The 18066-nt window shown below is 28.5% G+C and overlaps 3 protein-coding genes across 8 annotated transcripts; 1 reads left to right on the top strand and 2 right to left on the bottom strand.

The window, feature by feature from the left end:
* Window positions 1–13: 13 nt before the first annotated feature.
* LOC130669718 (uridine-cytidine kinase-like 1) lies at window positions 14–4510 on the bottom strand. Its single transcript, XM_057472750.1, has 10 exons — window positions 4285–4510; window positions 3957–4084; window positions 3649–3819; window positions 2908–3014; window positions 2663–2833; window positions 2522–2593; window positions 1972–2223; window positions 1671–1877; window positions 544–729; window positions 14–463 (listed from the first exon to the last, which is right to left on the bottom strand). Exons 1-10 carry the CDS (start codon window positions 4335–4337, stop codon window positions 146–148), a joined length of 1665 nt encoding a protein of 554 aa, XP_057328733.1. The 5' UTR covers window positions 4338–4510; the 3' UTR covers window positions 14–145.
* Window positions 4511–6497: 1987 nt separating this feature from the next.
* Window positions 6498–10218, top strand: LOC130669242 (ras-related protein Rab-10). 3 transcript variants are annotated; one of them, XM_057471998.1, is made up of 6 exons: window positions 6498–6729; window positions 6802–7046; window positions 7443–7503; window positions 7588–7726; window positions 7818–7907; window positions 7990–10218. In XM_057471998.1, the coding sequence occupies exons 2-6, from the start codon at window positions 6920–6922 to the stop codon at window positions 8173–8175; spliced, it is 603 nt and encodes a 200-aa protein (XP_057327981.1). In that variant the 5' UTR covers window positions 6498–6729; window positions 6802–6919; the 3' UTR covers window positions 8176–10218. The 3 variants fall into 3 exon arrangements, with proteins under 3 accessions (XP_057327981.1, XP_057327980.1, XP_057327979.1); XM_057471997.1 differs by having other exon boundaries at window positions 6805–7046; XM_057471996.1 differs by having other exon boundaries at window positions 6498–7046.
* On the bottom strand, window positions 8489–17845 carry LOC130669240 (protein lifeguard 1). 4 transcript variants are annotated; one of them, XM_057471991.1, is made up of 5 exons: window positions 17557–17845; window positions 15067–15148; window positions 14459–14545; window positions 13936–14381; window positions 8489–12749 (listed from the first exon to the last, which is right to left on the bottom strand). In XM_057471991.1, the coding sequence occupies exons 2-5, from the start codon at window positions 15119–15121 to the stop codon at window positions 12390–12392; spliced, it is 948 nt and encodes a 315-aa protein (XP_057327974.1). In that variant the 5' UTR covers window positions 15122–15148; window positions 17557–17845; the 3' UTR covers window positions 8489–12389. The 4 variants fall into 4 exon arrangements, with proteins under 4 accessions (XP_057327974.1, XP_057327973.1, XP_057327977.1 ...); XM_057471990.1 differs by having other exon boundaries at window positions 17473–17845; XM_057471994.1 differs by lacking the exon at window positions 15067–15148.
* Between the last annotated feature and the right edge of the window lie 221 nt (window positions 17846–18066).

Genomic DNA, 18066 nt, shown 5'->3' on the forward strand with positions numbered 1-18066 from the left:
TAAATCCTCCGGCCAATACGTTACGGCGACAATTTTATAATATAACGTTTACAAAAAAAAACGTCATAATAATAATATTGTGTATTATTTACAATCAATAAAAATAAAATATTAACAAAAGAAATTAAGTAATTAAATACTGGGTTTACTCTAAATCATTGAGAGGTTCAGTACCAAAATACCGATCACCGAAATTTCCAATTCCCGGTATTACGTAAAAACGATCATTTATTTCAGGGTCGATCGCTGAGGTCACTATTTTAACACGTGGGAATGCGTATGCTATTGAATGAACACCGGGTTCAGCCATCAGTAATGAAACTACAAAAATATTATCCTCAACAACGTCGTGATCTAGGAGGACTCTTATCGCCATTACTGCAGCTGCACCTGTAGCGACTGTTGCATCCATCAAAATAACTCGGTAGTCTTTTATGTCTTTGGGCAGTCGTTGATAAAAGAGCTAAAAAATAAGTCAATAATTTAATTAATTAATTAAGTAATTAGGGAATTTAATTAATAAAAATTATAGCCAGCCTGTACCTCTGGCTCATCAGTATTTTCATTGGTTTGTATCAATATTTTTCCGATACGTATGTCTTTACAGACGTCACACAATGCCTGCTCCATTGTCTCACCAGCTCGCATTATTGATACACCACAGATTTTATTTGAAGCACCACGTTTACCGTGATAGGGTACACCCTGAGGTGTATCTATGACTATTTCCTAAAAAAAAAAATTAAATATTAAATAATTTAACCCTTCGTATGTAGAAAAAAATTCGTTTCAAAAGAGTTTGACGGTTCCATGACAACTGATCCCAGACAACTGATCCCCGACAAGTAATCACACGATAATTGATCCTACAGACAACTAATCTTACTGACAAATTCATAAAATAATTAATTACTATGACGTGAGTAATTAAAATTCACTGTTGTAAATATAAAAAGTTAAATTATGTAAATTAGTTGTTGATAAAAATAAATAGACGATCAATTGTTGATGGGATCAGATGTCGGTGGGATCACTTGTCGTGGTATAAAATTGTTGGGATGGCACACCAAGTTTGACATGTGGAATTTTTAAACTTGAGACAGATTACAACTTCGAGTGGAATTTTTTTTTTAACTTTCGTAATTTTTATGGTAAAAAAAAAAATTTATGGGCGAACTTTGAATTTAAAAAAGAACGTTTTCAAAATATATTTTTACTACATTTTACCCTCGTTTCGAAAAAGTTAAAAAACCTCTTGGAACTTTTTATGAATTTTTTTTTATTCTTATGGGGTCAGTAATTTCTGATGGTAATTTTTACAGAACGAGGGTAAAAAATAGTAAAAATAAGTTTTAAAATCGTTCTTTTGTTACTCAAAATTCGCTCATAAAAAGTCCTAGATAAACTCTTTTTTTTTTTCATCAAAATTACAAGTTCAAAAAAAAATTCCACCCGGTTCTAATGTCTCAAGTTCAGAAGTTCCACATGTCAAACTTTTGTGGAACGAATTTTTTTACACGGGTTCAGCACACCCGTATTTTTTAGTGCCTCGCTTGCATTACAGCGACATTCTATAATTTGAATATTAATCTGTGAGCAAAGTGCTCACAACAGAAGTACTAACGGGTTAACAAACGCAATATTATATTTAAAAACAAAAAATATTTTACCTTATATGGCAACAAAGAAAGCGCATACTCAATAACCAAACGTATCAATCGTTTAGTATAAAATATAAACTCATCTCGCTCAGTGTTTTTGTCTCGTATGAGTGTATGGAGTCCTTTTACTTGAGGAGTATCAGGTAACATGTAGACAGAAGGTAACGGCTGTCCAGTGTACGAGTGAGCGAGTTTCTCCCGTAACTTAAATCCTCTCTTTAAAAAATAACAAACAGAATAAATATATGTACATATGTATATATCATCATGTCAGCACTGGACAATGGCACAAGATAATTAAATATCATACCAGCTGCAATTGCGTATGAACATGTTGGACAATAAGTTTTATAGCGACTTCATTTTCTCCACCACGTGGTACAATTATGTCTGCGTGTACCATAGAAGGTGCGATGTAATAACAATACGCGGGTTTAACCATCGCCGAGTATTGTTTCAAAACACCTTCCAAGTCTCTGCCTCGCTGTGATATATCTCTGCGAAGTCGCCGCGCTAATCTGATGTCCGCGTCGGTGTCCACGAATACTTTCATATCACACATCTAAAGTTATAAGTTTGTAATCATATTAAATTTATTATTAAATACAGATTATCATTTATAAATAATTATATATATATATATATATATATATATATATATATATATATATATATATATATATATATATATATATATATATATGATCTCTAAGAATCCATAGTACTGCTAATGCTAGATAAATTATTTATATAATAATTTTCCACGCAAGTTAAAATCGATATCGTTTTTTAAAAAAATAAAATTTTTTTTATATGAAATTACTATTTAGTATTTGAATTTAAAAATTAATTACTGATACCTTTAATACTTCGGCGTTGTAAAATGTAAGAATGCCTTCAAATATAATGACATTAGCACCGTACATAGTTTTCTGTAAAAAAAATATAAATAAAATTTCTGTATAATAAATAAAAGATTTGAGTTTATTAATAAAACTTACAGTGCGACTTTCTCGGCTATGTGTAACAAAATTATAAATAGGAACATCAACTTTACGTCCTTCTTTAAGTCTTTGCAATGTAAGTCTTAATAATTCAAAGTCGAATGCATCAGGATGATCGAAATTGTACTCGTTGCGTGCTGCCTGGTGATGCTGCTTTTCGTTGAGTACCTTGAAGATTTATCAATAATTATTATCATTATTCAAATTAATTGGATTAAAAAATAAAGTAATTAAGTTCATACTTTATAAAATGAATCCATGCTTAATAATGTGACCCAAGGCACATTTAAAAATTCAATTATCTTCGTTGCGACTGTTGTTTTACCAGAAGCACTGCCTCCACAAATTCCTGTATAAATATTTTGTTTTATTTTAATTTACAGTAAAAATAATTAAGGGCATCCTCAGTGTCCCCACTTTTTTAAAATATTAAATGTCTTTCAATTCTGATAACCAGATTAAAATTTTGTTAATTAATTAAAGTGTTAATTGAAAGGAGGGCAACTTGGTTGCAATCTCGAGTTATAGATTTTAATAAAAATTACTTGCAGTTGTTATCAATTAAAAGTCAAACGAAGTATAGTTCGAATTATGAAATTGACATGAAGATTTTACGGAAATTTATTTAAAAAATTTCTTTTAACTTCTAGTTGATAACAATTGTAAGTAATTTTTTTTTTTAAATCTAAGGTAAGAGACCCAGTACCCGATCACTCATATATATCTATATTCCCTAAATTTTAGTAAATATAGATACAAATCCATGGAGTGATCGAGTACTAGTTCCTTGATCTGATACCAGATCTTTTATCCTTTATCTCAGCGAGATTGCAACCACGTCCTTTTTTCAATTAATGCTCAAACTTTTCTTAATTAATCAACAAAATGTTACACCTGTGGCAGTTCAGTCATTGAATATTTTTAAAAAGCAGGTACTGTCTGAGAATCCCCTAATAATTAAAAACTAATTAATTAAATCTAACCTATAACAAAAGGTTCAACTTGTTGTCCAGCAGAATCATACCACGCAGGTCTACCGGCTATATAAATTGTCCTGAGTTTGCTACGCAAAATACATTCCGTAGAAGTTTTTTTACTTGACTGCGACATGCTGGTCGTACGTTGTCTTCTCGATCGCGGCGATTTTTGCGAGCCTGTCATTAAAATGTAAATTTAAAAAAATCATATCATTGAAATCTAGCAGTCAAATCAACTCGTCAACATAAAATGATTGACTGCCTTACAAAATAAATTAAAAACTTTCCAATAATAACAATAAATAAAATATTACCAGCTGACGGTGGTCGTGGAGGTGCTTGCGGTGCAGGACTAACAAGTTCTCTGCTATCAACATCACCATCATCACTGGCACCGTCTGCAAGGAACACAGCTCGGTCTTCTAGACATATATCACCATCGCTAAAATATATATATATACCCAATTAATTTATCATAATTCACATATTAAATAATAATAATTTATCAACTGACAACAGTTTTATTTAAACAGCATGTCGATTTAATGTACCAGCACGTCGGTCAAGTCAGCATAAAAAAATTAAGCTTATTAAAATATAAATATATATTATATTATATAAATAATATTATTTATAATTTACCTTTCAGAGCTTGCTGAGCTTGGGGGCTCAAAGTGTTGAACTTCGGCTGCCATTACGGGCGAAATTACAAATTTTTGTTTAAAAAAAAATAAAAATAGTGTTGGATTCAATGTCGACACGTTGCAGCACGTTGCTTTTGTGACTTCTTGCTGCTCGCAACTTTTTCTAACATTTTCTTCACCTTACTTCCTATACCCTGCTATAGGCTATAGGTACATGATGATGTCCGCCGGTAATACACAATCGCTGGGCTAGTTTTCATGTTATCATACTCTGATTAAAATGCACCAATGTAATGGAACTTGATGTACAATTGAACTCCTACTATACACAATAGACTTTTCACAATCGTAACTGACCAATCGTTGTCGTAGATTTCAAATTTACACCCGGTGTTAAATATGTCAATGTGTATATTTAAAATAATAGCAGATCAAACATCTGAAAATTTTTGATTTTATTAATAAATTCTAGATTATTATCATAGATTTTAAATTTGAATTAATAATAAAATTAGTAGTATGTTTTTTAAATTTTAACTCACGATCTTACAGGTAGTAGACAACTTTTTCGAATTTTTTTTTTAGACAATCAACCACAAAAAAAAGAAACTTAAAAATATACGGATGGAGAAAATTAAAAAAAATATGGGTGCAATTTTTCAAATATTTGTTTTTTATAATTTATCGTTTTTAAAAAAATTAAAAAATTATTAGACATCGGCTAATTTTAGTATCGTTCAATATTATGAATAAGTCATGAGTGTGAATGTAGCAGACATTAGACAAATTTGAAATTATAAATAAATAGAGTAAATAATTTAAAAAATAATATTTATAAAAAATGCACTTGTTACTTTTTACATTTTTTAAATGCGCAATTTTTTTAAATTTAATTTTATTAATTATCTATATTATTAAGAGAATAAGGAAAATTTTGTTCCCGCCATATCTATATGATAGAATTAGTTAATGTTATTGAAATTGGTATCATTAGATAGGTCTTGATTTGAATTTGTGTCTTTTCATACTTTAAACTCTTTTTAGTTGCCAAGTATTGAGATAAATAGATTTATCTATATCATTCGAATTACATTTAAATTACGCGGGAAAAAAGACGATCGTATTTATTTTCTTTAAATAAATTAATACTTTAATTATTCTGTCACTAAATATGACTGAATGTCACTGAATATATATCTATATTATTTATATCGCGTTACTTATTCCAAAATGACAGATTTTTATACTCCCTTTTGGTTTTAGGAAGCTTCTCAAAGCCAAAAAAGTGTGCATAGAAAAAAAAAGGATTCATTGACACAAAAAATCTTTACTCGCCTAAAGAAAATTTTTACTTACCCCAATAAATTTTTTGCATTGTGAATTGAAAACAAAAATTTATTTAGAACTAGAAAAAATTAGTTGGTGCAAGGAATTATTTCTTGAAAAAAAAAATCTTTTCTCGCCCCAAGACATTTTTGGTATTTAATTGATAATGCATAAAATTTCTTGGTGCAAATTAAAATTTTGTTGCGGCAAGAAATCCTTTTTTTCTGCGTATTTTATAAATTCAGTACTGATATTTTATTGATCTAAATACACATTTTTTAATTTTTATTCTACTTACATTTTATTTATTTACTCAAATATTTTAAAAAATGTCACTTGTCAGTTACATTCACGTTCATGTTTCGTTTATGAATTACACAAAAATTATATTTCGTTTAATAGAAAGTAAAATTTATTTTGTAATAATAAAAAAAAAATGAATAATTAATAAAAATAAAATATATGACAAACCTGCCGTCCTCGGCCTTAAAAATTATTCCCTTGGAATCTTGACGACGTTTTATAATTTATGAATTTTAAAAAAGCGAAAAAAAAAATATTTAAAAAAATTGCGCCTGTAGTTTTGAAAATTTTCTACCCGTGCACATTTTTAGTTTTATTTTCATAATTGACCAGGATCATTTCATTTATTTGAATTCGAGAAAGAGAATGCGTGATCTCATCTTGAATAATTAAAATCTAGAAAACCATTTTTAAATTCCGCGCTCTTTTTTAGCCAATAGATTAATCCTATTGTGTAAAGTAGGAGGGAAATTTAAATTCTCAACAATTATTGCAGATGTCGCTGTATTATTTCTGAGAAATTGCTAAAAAAAAACATTGTGAATATTAAATACATATATGTATACATATATTTATAGATGTGTACAGTTTGCTTTTGCTACAGTAGAAAATCAGTGTGCAAGAGGTGGCTAGAAGCAGAGGCATAAGTTTATAGTTGTATTCAGCTAGTGTTTTTTTATATTCCCTCTTCCTGTGTGTCCCTTAACATTTATCATCGACAAAAGTCCAGATAAGACGTTTAATTTCTCTACGTCAATGTTGTGCGTCGTTAACGTTGAGACGCGCCCTCACTGACCTTGAAATACTATTAAAAGTAAAACATAAAAGTTAAAACTAAATGTCCAACTTATAACTAGTCCAGTGTATACTCAGTTTCATGTTGTAGCAGGAGCTGAAAGTGATTGTCAAAAATAACATCAAGTTTAAATTTTTCTCCACCGGGCGCTTGGACTTTGTCATTTTTTTACTCACAATTATTGGGGTTGATAAATTATTTTATTAAAATGGCTAAAAAAACATACGATTTATTATTCAAATTATTGCTCATCGGGGATTCGGGGGTTGGAAAAACTTGTATATTATTCCGATTTTCCGATGATGCTTTTTCAACAACTTTTATTTCTACAATAGGTAAGTTCACTGGTCACAAGATCAATGACCTATCATTTTATATTTGATTATGATTAAATTATTATCTGTTTTGATATGAGTGTGAATGTAGCAGTCATCAGATAAATTTAAAATTATAAATAATTAGAGTTAATAATTTAAAAAATAATATTTCGAAAAAATCCGTTTATTAATTTTTAAATTTTTTAAACGCGCATTTTTTAAAAATTTTATTTTATTCATTATTTAATTTATTTATTGATAATTTTAAATTTGTCTGATGTCTGCTACATTTACACTCATTGTTTTGATATTTAATTGTACTAGTCATTGTTCAAATTTTTATTTTTAAATTTAAATTTAAAGCATCAATTGGGTTGGTTACATCATTAATTAACTGTTTAAATTTAATTACAGGAATAGATTTCAAAATAAAAACAGTTGAGTTGAGAGGAAAAAAAATAAAACTTCAGATATGGTAAGTCTTTTAAATATAAAAAATTGTTTATCATAAATTGTGATGAAATATACAGCTTATCAAAAAATATTTATGTGATTACAGGGACACCGCTGGTCAAGAACGTTTCCACACTATCACAACTTCTTACTATCGTGGAGCCATGGGTATAATGCTTGTATATGACATAACAAATGAAAAAACATTCGAGAATATTGTCAAGTGGCTCAGGAATATTGATGAAGTAAGCGGACAAAAACATTTAAACTCTGAAGAAAGATTATTTTTTTTTTCCGGTTGATTAATCATAATTTATAATATATGTTTATTTTTAGCATGCCAACGAGGATGTGGAAAAAATGATATTGGGTAATAAAAGTGATATGGAGGATAGACGTGTTGTCAGTACAGAAAAAGGAGAAGCTGTTAGTAATTTTTTAAAAAATTTATTATTTTTTTTTAATTTAATGAATTTTTTTGACTTGTTTTTGTGATGACCTTTAACAGATTGCTCGAGAGCATGGGATCAGATTTATGGAGACTTCTGCGAAGGCAAACATAAATATTGACCGTGCGTTTAGTGAATTGGCGGAGGCTATTTTGGACAAAACACATGGGAAAGAACCACAAGACGCGCCTGATCGCGTGACAGTCGATCGTAGGGTAGAAAGGAGTTCGAATCGGTGCTGCTAATTTCATTTTTTTTTTTTTTTACTATTTATTATTTATTATAAACAGCGTATATAATATTTATAATAATAAACTCATATATAAACTCGTGCCAGTTTAGATTTGTGATTATAGGCTTAATGCATATCGTGTCGTTTTAAGTTGCATCACTATTTTTTTTGCATCGATGTTAGTAATATTTAAAATTATTATTTTTTTATCGTCACTGCCCGATTTATTTTTCGTCATACAAATTAGAGTCATTGTCAAGGCGATTTTTTTTACAATATTCAGTTTTATACTATTGGCTGGTTTTATTTTATGGGATTTTTTAAAATTAAGTTGCTTAATTAGATTTAATAAGAAGCAATTAAAAAAATTAAATAAGTTAAAAATATGCAGAAATGTAATCCCACAATGGAGATATAACTAAGTGTAATTGAAGAAATGTATCATCTAGTCTCATCCTTTTTACTTACGCAACATCTAGGCAATAATAATAATAAACAAAAAAAGTAATGAACAAAAAGACAGTATCTGAGGTGCCTATTATTATCTTGTATGTCTATTGTACGTGCACAAATATTAAAGTCTGCGAGTATTTTTTTTGAATATACTCACAATTGAAAAATAAAACAATCAAGTAGGGCAACTACCAAATATTAACCGAGCTCTAATTAATGACTGGGTACTTAATGAGTCCTAAAAAATTTTAAATTATGGAATTTAGTTCATAAAAAATATGCAGTTACACTACAGACCAAAAGTTTCGAAGCATTTGTAACTGACTTCTATTTATATAAATGTACTTTTGATTGTTTTTTATATATTTGAAAATGGAAAATGACACTGGAGTTTGTCGACGTCTAATTATAAAAAAAAATTGCACCTATAGCTTTTTTAATTTCCTACATGTGCATATTTTCTTTTTTTTTTTTTCATAATTGATTTATTGAAAAAAAAAAATCCAAAAATTGGTAATTATCTGCTAATTTATAATACTGAAGTTAGCCGACGTCTAATAATTTTTGAATTTTTTTCAAAACGACAAATTATTAAAAAAAAAAACATTTAAAAAAATTGCACCTATAGCTTTTCAAATTTTCTACATGTGCATTTTTTAGTTTTTTTTTTTTGTAATTGATTTGTTGAAAAAAAAATCCAAAAATTGTTAATCGTCTGTTAACTTCAAGATCATGCTTCCAAGTATATGCCATTAGTGTACTTAGTAATTAATCATTAAATCAATGCATTCATTGATTAGCAAAAGTATTTTTTACTCAAATACTCCACTGACAGAAAGTTTGGAAGCACCTGCGATTTTTGGTAAAAGAAAAAAAAACTCACACTAACTAACTTTACCTGTTTTAAAACATGATACTGAAGTTAGCCGACGTCAAATTATTTTTGGATTTTTTTTCAAATATAAATAATAAAAAAAAAAATATTTTGAAAAATTGCACATATAGTTTTTTAAATTTTCTACATGTGCATTTTTTTAGTTTTTTTTCTCATAAATTTGTTGTAAAAAAAAATCCTAAAATTATTAATTGTCTGTTAACTTCAGGATCATTTTATAATTCGATGTATTATAATTTTTTTTTATTTCGCTGTATTTTAACTAATTGTAGTGGCCCATTTTCAAATATATAAAAAAAATTATAAGTAAGTTCATATAAAAAGAAGTCAGTGTTCTAAATGCTTCCAACCTTTTGGTCAGTAATGCAACTGCATGTTTTTCGCGAATTAAATTCCACAATTTAAAAATTTTTACGAGTTTTCTACGAAAGTACTCAGTCATTAATTGGAACTCGGTCACTATTTGGTCTACTCTGCTGTAAAAACGAAAATACAAAAAAGTTCACGTGTTAAAATTTTTTTTATCAATACTAATAATTATGCACGCGAACAAATATACAAAAAAATTTTGAGGCTTTTATACAATAAACATTTTTGAATAATCTATAAATGGATGTAATGTTTGACCGATTGTGTATATTGAACTTAATTAATATATATTATATATAAATATATATTAAAACAATAAATAAATAAAATACAATTCGATCCCGTAAGCTGTAAAACTAATTTACTGTTACAAATATAATCATACACAATTTCTTCATATATGTTGTGTACATGTTTAGAAATTTATTACATACTTTTTTATTAATCCCTTTTTATTTAGTTAACGTTATTAGTAATTGCGCTTTGATCACATAAACATACATTTAAATAGGTTTTATTTAAACATTTTTATTTAAACGTATTTAAATAGTACATATAAGTTGAGTTTGTATTTATTTATAAATAGCTTTTACAATAAAATAATTTTTATTTATTAATGCTGGATGAAACGACACAATCATGTGCTCAAATCTATGCCGAATATTTTCTTTGCCTTATATACTATTATATTATTTATTACTACTAATTATTATTACTAAGTTTGGATATCGATATATAATATAAGTATATGTAATAAATGTTTGTTACATATATTTTATAACATTAAAGGTCAAAAGTTTTTTTTTAATGAGTAAAAAATTAGGACTTTTAATATACTAAGGAAGGTCGAATAAGGGTGAATACTTGAATGTAATGTTTATGAATATAATAAAATGAAACGTAAAATAAATTTACATTAACAAAACTTTATGAAATAAATAATAACATTCATTTCTATTTAAGGCTGGGCCGCACTTAACGAAATCCTGAATTTAAGAATTCTAATTATTTATTAAATAATTATTATAACAGCAATTTTCTTAGCTTCCGACTAAAAGCAGAAGACGAACTTCCTCGGAAGATTTTCATCATCCGAGTCCCATAAATATTCAAAAAGTAATTAGAATTCTTAAATTCAGGATTTCGTTAGGTACGGCCCACCCTTGAGGGCATTCTCAGACAGTGTCCCCCACTTTTTCAAAAAATCCAACGACTTTCAACTGTCGTAAGTGTATCGATCTGAGATATAATTTAAAAAAAATTATTTACAGTTGACATCAATTGGGAGTTACACGAAATTTGGGAAATAAATTTTAGTAAAATTATGTCAATTTTTAAATTCAAATTCTGACATTTTTAGGGTAAAATCCATTCAATTAATTTTTTTTTACCTCCTAATTGATAACAACTGTAAGTAATTTTTTTAAAATCCATCTCAATGTCCTTTTTAATTAATTCGCGTCAGTAATTACAAAAGTACTCATATTTTTATCCACCCTTTTGACTTATTCACTAAATTTAAAACCAAAAGGGCGTATCATTTTTTTTTAAATTCCTAATCATATTGTAGACTTATTCCAAAGTTGAAAATTTGGAAAAAAATTTTGTAGCTATAAAATAAGTCTACAAAACGATGGGCAATGAAAAAAAATCACCGCCTTTTTGGCTTTAGTTTTTTAAACCCAAAGGGCATATAAAAATATGAACTTTCGAAATTAGTAATGAGAATTGATCAAATTTTGATACGCTTATGACAATTGAAAGTATTTGAAAATTAAAAAAAAAAGAGGGGGGGGGGTGTTACAATTCTTCTCACAACTTCTCTATTTAAGGGAAGTAGCTACAACTCTTCTCACTTATAACTTTACTCAGCCTCAACTCTACTCATTTTTTTTTACTCAGGTTTAACTCTACTCAGTTGTATCTTTACTCAGCTACAACTCTACTCATATATTTTAGCCTATCGATAAAATAGCAATTCTTTATGAGTAGAGTTGTAGCTGAGTAAAGATGTCACTGAGTAGAATTAAACCTGAGTAAAAAAACTGAGTAGAGTTGAGGCTGAGTAAACGTCTGAGTAAGTAGAGTTGTAGCTACTTCCTTTGAGTAGAGATGTCAGTAGAATTGTAACACTGCCGGGGGGAGGGGGGGAGGCACTGATTGAGAATGGCCTTGAGAAATAAAGAACAAAAGTATTATGATATTAAAATATGTTCTGAATTTTACTTATGGACTAGATAAAGCTTTGAAGCCTGCTTGTATTTCAAAAAGTTAGCATCGAAAAATACTTAGTGATCAACAGTGCAAAACCCTTCAACTTGCAAACTTTATTTGTTTAATAATTCATTAATATTAATCGTTGAAATGGTTATTAATTGATTTATTCGGTGTTTTGTTTATTAAACAAACGAAAATTTTAAAAAATAATTTTGCTACACAATGATTTTAAACAAAGTAAATAATAATAATAATGATTATGATGATTATAATTTACATGATTAATAAAATATTTAATCGCGTGAAGCTCCAATAATAGACAAAATGTAGATAAAGATATTAATGACATCAAGATAAAGATTCAATGCAGCGAAAATGTACTCTTCGGGTGAAATGGAATATTTGTGTTTACCGCCCAGCATCAATTGGGTGTCATAAATTAAATACAATGAAAACAGTAGAGCACCAACTGTACCATAAACAATTGTAATTATTTTTCCATGCCAGAACATAGCGATTATTCCAAATAACATGAGACAAATTACGGCAACAAAGAGCGCAGCTCCCATGCCAGTAAAGTCCCATTTAGTTTGGAATGCAAAGATTGTTAATGAGAAACATATCGCTGCGGTTATTCCCACTGCCAGCAGTACCTGAATAATTAAAAATAATATAATTATTTTCATTAATGATTTAAAATTTAAATTTTTGAAAAATAATTATTATAAACAAGTTCTATGACAACTGATCCCCGACAAGTGATCACACGACAATCGATCCCACCGATTGCATAATATATGTTTTCACATATATTTTGGTTACAAAATATATAGTAATATAAGAAAAACTCTGATTTAAAAGGCGAAACAAATTCAATTATAATTCAACTTTGACTTTTTGACAGGAAAGAGAAAACTTGATTAATTATTTAGGAGATTTTTAATATTTGAGTGAAAAACTGAGAGATCCGCCAAAAAAATCAATCCGAATTTAACTCGTTGACTTGGTTAACTATTCTATTGATCGGTCCATTAATTACGTAGTTTTTGTTAGATCTTAGCGCGTTAATTATTCAATTGTTCCCGAGACACGGTTTATTACAGACTATACCAAAGCTTCCTAGTATATCAGGCGAATCGATCAATCCATTGATGATTTTAAAGAAGAAGATTAGGTCAGTTATTTGTCTTCGAGTAGATAGATTATTGATTTTAAACTTCAGGCACAAATCTTCAGCCCTTAGGCCTGATGAAATAGGATAGAGACTTGAGAAATTTGGTTACCTGACCGTTGATCCAAAGACGATTGATCCCCGACAATTGATCCTTGCGATAATTGATCCACCGATAAAATATACTCACACACATATATAAATGTGAAAAATTACGCCCTTTTTTCATTAATTTTGTGTGCGTGTAACATAAAAAATATACTCACACACAAATTTTTCACATTTATATGTGTGTGAGTACATTTTATCGGCGGATCAATCGTCGCAAGGATCAATTGTTGGAGACCAATTATCGGGGGTCAGTTGTCTTTGGGTCATCGGTCGTGTCACCGAGAAATTTACGTTGCACAGCATCCACTCTGTTGCTAAGTATGCTAGTAAAAGGAGACCATATAATGGTTCCGTACTCTAGTATGGGCCTAACAAGAATAGAGTATAGAGTAACGAGCGAGTACACATTACAAAAGTCCTTGCTGGATCTGATGACGAGTCCAATCACTTATGTTGGTAATTATCGATGGGATCAGATGTCGGTGGGATCAATTTGTAGGGATCACTTGCGGTATAAAATTGTTGGGATCAGTTGACTGTACACTTAATAAACGTACCTCTTTGCTATCATATCGAGATGACATAGTACCGAGCATAAAACTTTCTGCGCTGGTAAATAGGAAAAGAAATATGAAATTCATCGGAGCCTTACGTCTTACACTAGTACAGCAAGCCATACAAATCAATGATACAATTAAAATAACAAGCGCAGCCCAAAATATTCCCTCGTGATTTCTCACATATCGTTTAGTCGGTTCATGAAACAAGAAAAGTGAAATAACACCCAGTGTCAGCAACAGCTGACACATCAGAATAGCATATACTTTTCTGATGAATCCCTGTCTGATTGTTTTGTCGCTAAAATCAAAGCCCTTCGGCTCATCGTGAAGGGCCTCGTCTCCATAACTTGCCCCGTACATTCCAGGCTGGTGAGAAAATGCTGCAGTAGGTGGAACTGGTGGTGGTCCTTGTCCGTAATTTCCTCCGGTTGGAATGAATCCAGCTGCGTACATTGAATTGTTTTTTAAAAATATATCAGCAGTAATTAGCAACTAATAAAAAACATTGTAAAATATATACCTGGTGGTGCTTGACCGTTCCAGTCGCCTTGTGGTGGTGGATAGCCTGGGTTAGGTGGATACCCGGGATTTGGTGGATACGGATACCCTGCGCAAGCAAATTATAATTTATGATAAGCAACGATTATTAAAACTTACGATTGTATCACGTGATTTATGTGAAAATAAAATAATTATATTATGAAGTTGATGAATTATTGCATCGAGGTTCCATTGCTGTTGATGGTTTTACTCGATACTTATTCTGCTTCCTATGATATGAAGCTTAAAAATTAATATACTTTTTAAAACTAATAAGGCTGTAAAAAATATATGCGTATATATTTATCTAGTACAGCGGAATGAAGTCAGCAACTATTCCGATAATTCAAAAACTACTTGAATCATTAACTAGTTAATTAATTAAGTAAACAAATTATTTGAATTATCGGAAGATTACGATGCGGTGAAGATTTGTGTACTATCTTGTAGCAAAAAAAATATCAACTAACGTGAGATATTTAAGTGAATTGACGTAATAATTACGATAAGATGACACGTACATTGAAGGTAATTAATAAGTAGTGATTAATATTTATAATTTTTTTAAACTAAATCAAAGATTAAAACCTTGTTGGCCTGGGTAGAATCCTGCATTTGGTGGTGGGCTCTGCCAGTTGGACATCTTTATTGGTTTAGCTGATTAAAGAACCTAAAATTACCAACAATAATAATATCTCAATAAATTACCAGTTTATTATTAAATCCAGTCTGTTTTGATAAAGACGTTTTATAAATGATTAATGATAAATTATACGATTTTAAATTAATACATTTAAATTATATCTTTTGGACGTGTGTAAAGAAACCTGTCATGCGCTACAGATTATTAAACAATCTGTGTGTTAACCATTGACTCATGTGTGCGTCTCTACGTTGCAAATACGTCACTTGTTATCTATTATATTTTCCTGGTAATCAAATACTAATTCTTGATATCTATATATATATATATACTAGTACGCTACCAACTATATATCAAATAATTTCTTCTGAAATTTGTCGCTGTTGATAAATTTTATTTTGTTATCGATTTCGAAGAATTTACACGATCAACTTTTAAAACGAGATATAGACGCATCTTTGAAATGTCGATTTACTCGCATTGCAATAAATCATATTGCAAATAAAAATGTTTTTTTGTACATAATATAAGAGTATTATTGTTGTTTTTTGTTAGTGAAATTAAATATTGTTATTGAAGTTGTATAATGATGAGAAAAAAATTTTGGGAATTTTTTTTTAACATCAATTATGAAAAAAAAAAAAAAACTAAAAATATGCACATGTAGAAAATTTAAAAAACTATAAGTGCAATTTTTTTTAAATATTTTTTTTTTTTATAATTTAACGTTTGGGAGAAAATTCAAAAATTATTAGACGTCGGCTCACTTCAGTATCATAAATTAGCAGGCAATTAACAATTTTTTTAATAAAACTAAAAATATGCACATGTAGAAAATTTAAAAAACTATAAGTGCAATTTTTTTTTTATAATTTATCGTTTGGGAAAAAATTAAAAAATTATTAGACGTCGGCTCACTTCAGTATCATAAATTAGCAGGCAATTAACAATTTTTTTAATAAAACTAAAATTATGCACATGTAGAAAATTTAAAAAAACTATAAGTGCAATTTTTTAAAATATTTTTTTTCATAATTTATCGCTTGGGAAAAAATTCAAAAATAATTATGATCCTGAAATTAGCAGATAATTAGTAATGTTCGGATTTTTTTTTTCAGCAAAACAATAATAAAAAAAACAAAAACTAAAAATATGCATACGTCGAAAATTTAAAAAACTAAAGGTGCATTTTTTTAAAATTAATTTTTATTTTATAATTTATGATTTTTAAAAAAATCCAAAAATTATTAGACGCCGGCTAACTTCGTATCATAAATTATTAAACGCTGGTTGACGTCAGTTTCATAATAATTATAAATAGAGTAAATAATTCAAAAAATAATATAAAAAAAAAAATGCACTTATTGATTTCAAAATTTTTTAAAAACGCATTTTTTTAAAATTCAATTTTATTAATGAGTGTGAATGTAGCAGACATCATACAAATTTAAAATTATAAATAAATAGAGTAAATGATTAAAAAATCAATATTTATAAAAAATGCACTTATTAATTTCAAAATTTTTTAAATGCGCATTTTTTAAACATTCAACTGTAATAATTATTTGCTCTATTTATTAATAATTTTAAATTTGTCTGATGTCTGCTACATTCACACTCATTTTTATCAATTATTAACTCCATTCATTAATAATTTTAAATTTCTCTGTCTGCTACATCCACACTCATTAATAATTAATAAACTATTCAAAAATATAAAAAAAATTGTTTACATAGAATCGACATGTCATTATTAATTTAATATACAAAAATTAATTTATCAATAATAATTATCGTCATTCTATTAACTGGATGACTCATCACGTTAACGAACTCACTAAACGTCATCAATTGTTCAACGATTAAAAAATATAATTGAGCTAAAAGTTTCTACAATAAAAATTATCTAACATATCGACAATATTAAAAAACACAAATATGACCTACATTACACGATGCTAGAAATCGTTAATGCAGAATACGAATGACAGTAAATAATTTTACTGAATCTCTGATAAAATAACAAAAAATATTAAATTATATGACCCGTGCGCTTAAAACAAACAAAAACAAAACATTATTTTTTTTGTTTTCAATATCAACATCAATACCTTACATATGTATACATATTTTATATACTTATGTAGTGTAGATGCAACTGAACATTATTTAGAATTACGTCAGCCAATAATATGCCACAGACACTAAATAATAATAGTTATAGAGAATAATTGTGTTAATGATATTAATAACGTTTAAATTTCGTAAATAGTTTCCGGTTAAGTTAATGCGTCACTCGTACATTCTGGAAATAATTACAATCGATAAGAAAAATCGTGCCATCAACTTACGTTTAATTACGTTATCAACAATATCTCCAATAACAATTTATTTATTATTTAAGCAAATACGTCACTTGTTAATTTATCACTCACGTTAAATATTATTATATTATATATATTTTTTTCTCTGGATGTTCGCAATTAAGCGCTCGCAGTTGTGCTGGGTATCAAAAATACAATGTTGTCAGCAAATCTCTTTATCACTTATATTATTATATATATATTTATATATATATGAAGAACTTGGTCTTGAATCTTGAACTGTGGATCGAGTAACTGCATAGACTGACTAGCGCACTTTTATTTACGACGTTTACGACTGATAGGAAGAGGACTAGGTTAAGTTTTTGGGCGTGTTTTCAGTGTCGCTGTTTGTTAAAAACTAAAGAAAGAATTACTTGACTAAGGTTGTGTGTGGGTGGCTGTTGTGTGTGTGATCTTGGGAATTACGTAAATATATTTTTGTGTGAGGAATTTTTTTTTTATCAAAGGAAAGATAGTTTGTATGAGTGTGAAGCAGCAGATAGTGATACTGAAGTCAGCTGACGTTTAATAATTTTTAGATTTTTTAAAAAAATGACAAATTATAAAATAAATGTACTT

Source organism: Microplitis mediator, chromosome 6, assembly GCF_029852145.1.
Source record: "Microplitis mediator isolate UGA2020A chromosome 6, iyMicMedi2.1, whole genome shotgun sequence".
NCBI lineage: Eukaryota > Metazoa > Arthropoda > Insecta > Hymenoptera > Braconidae > Microplitis > Microplitis mediator.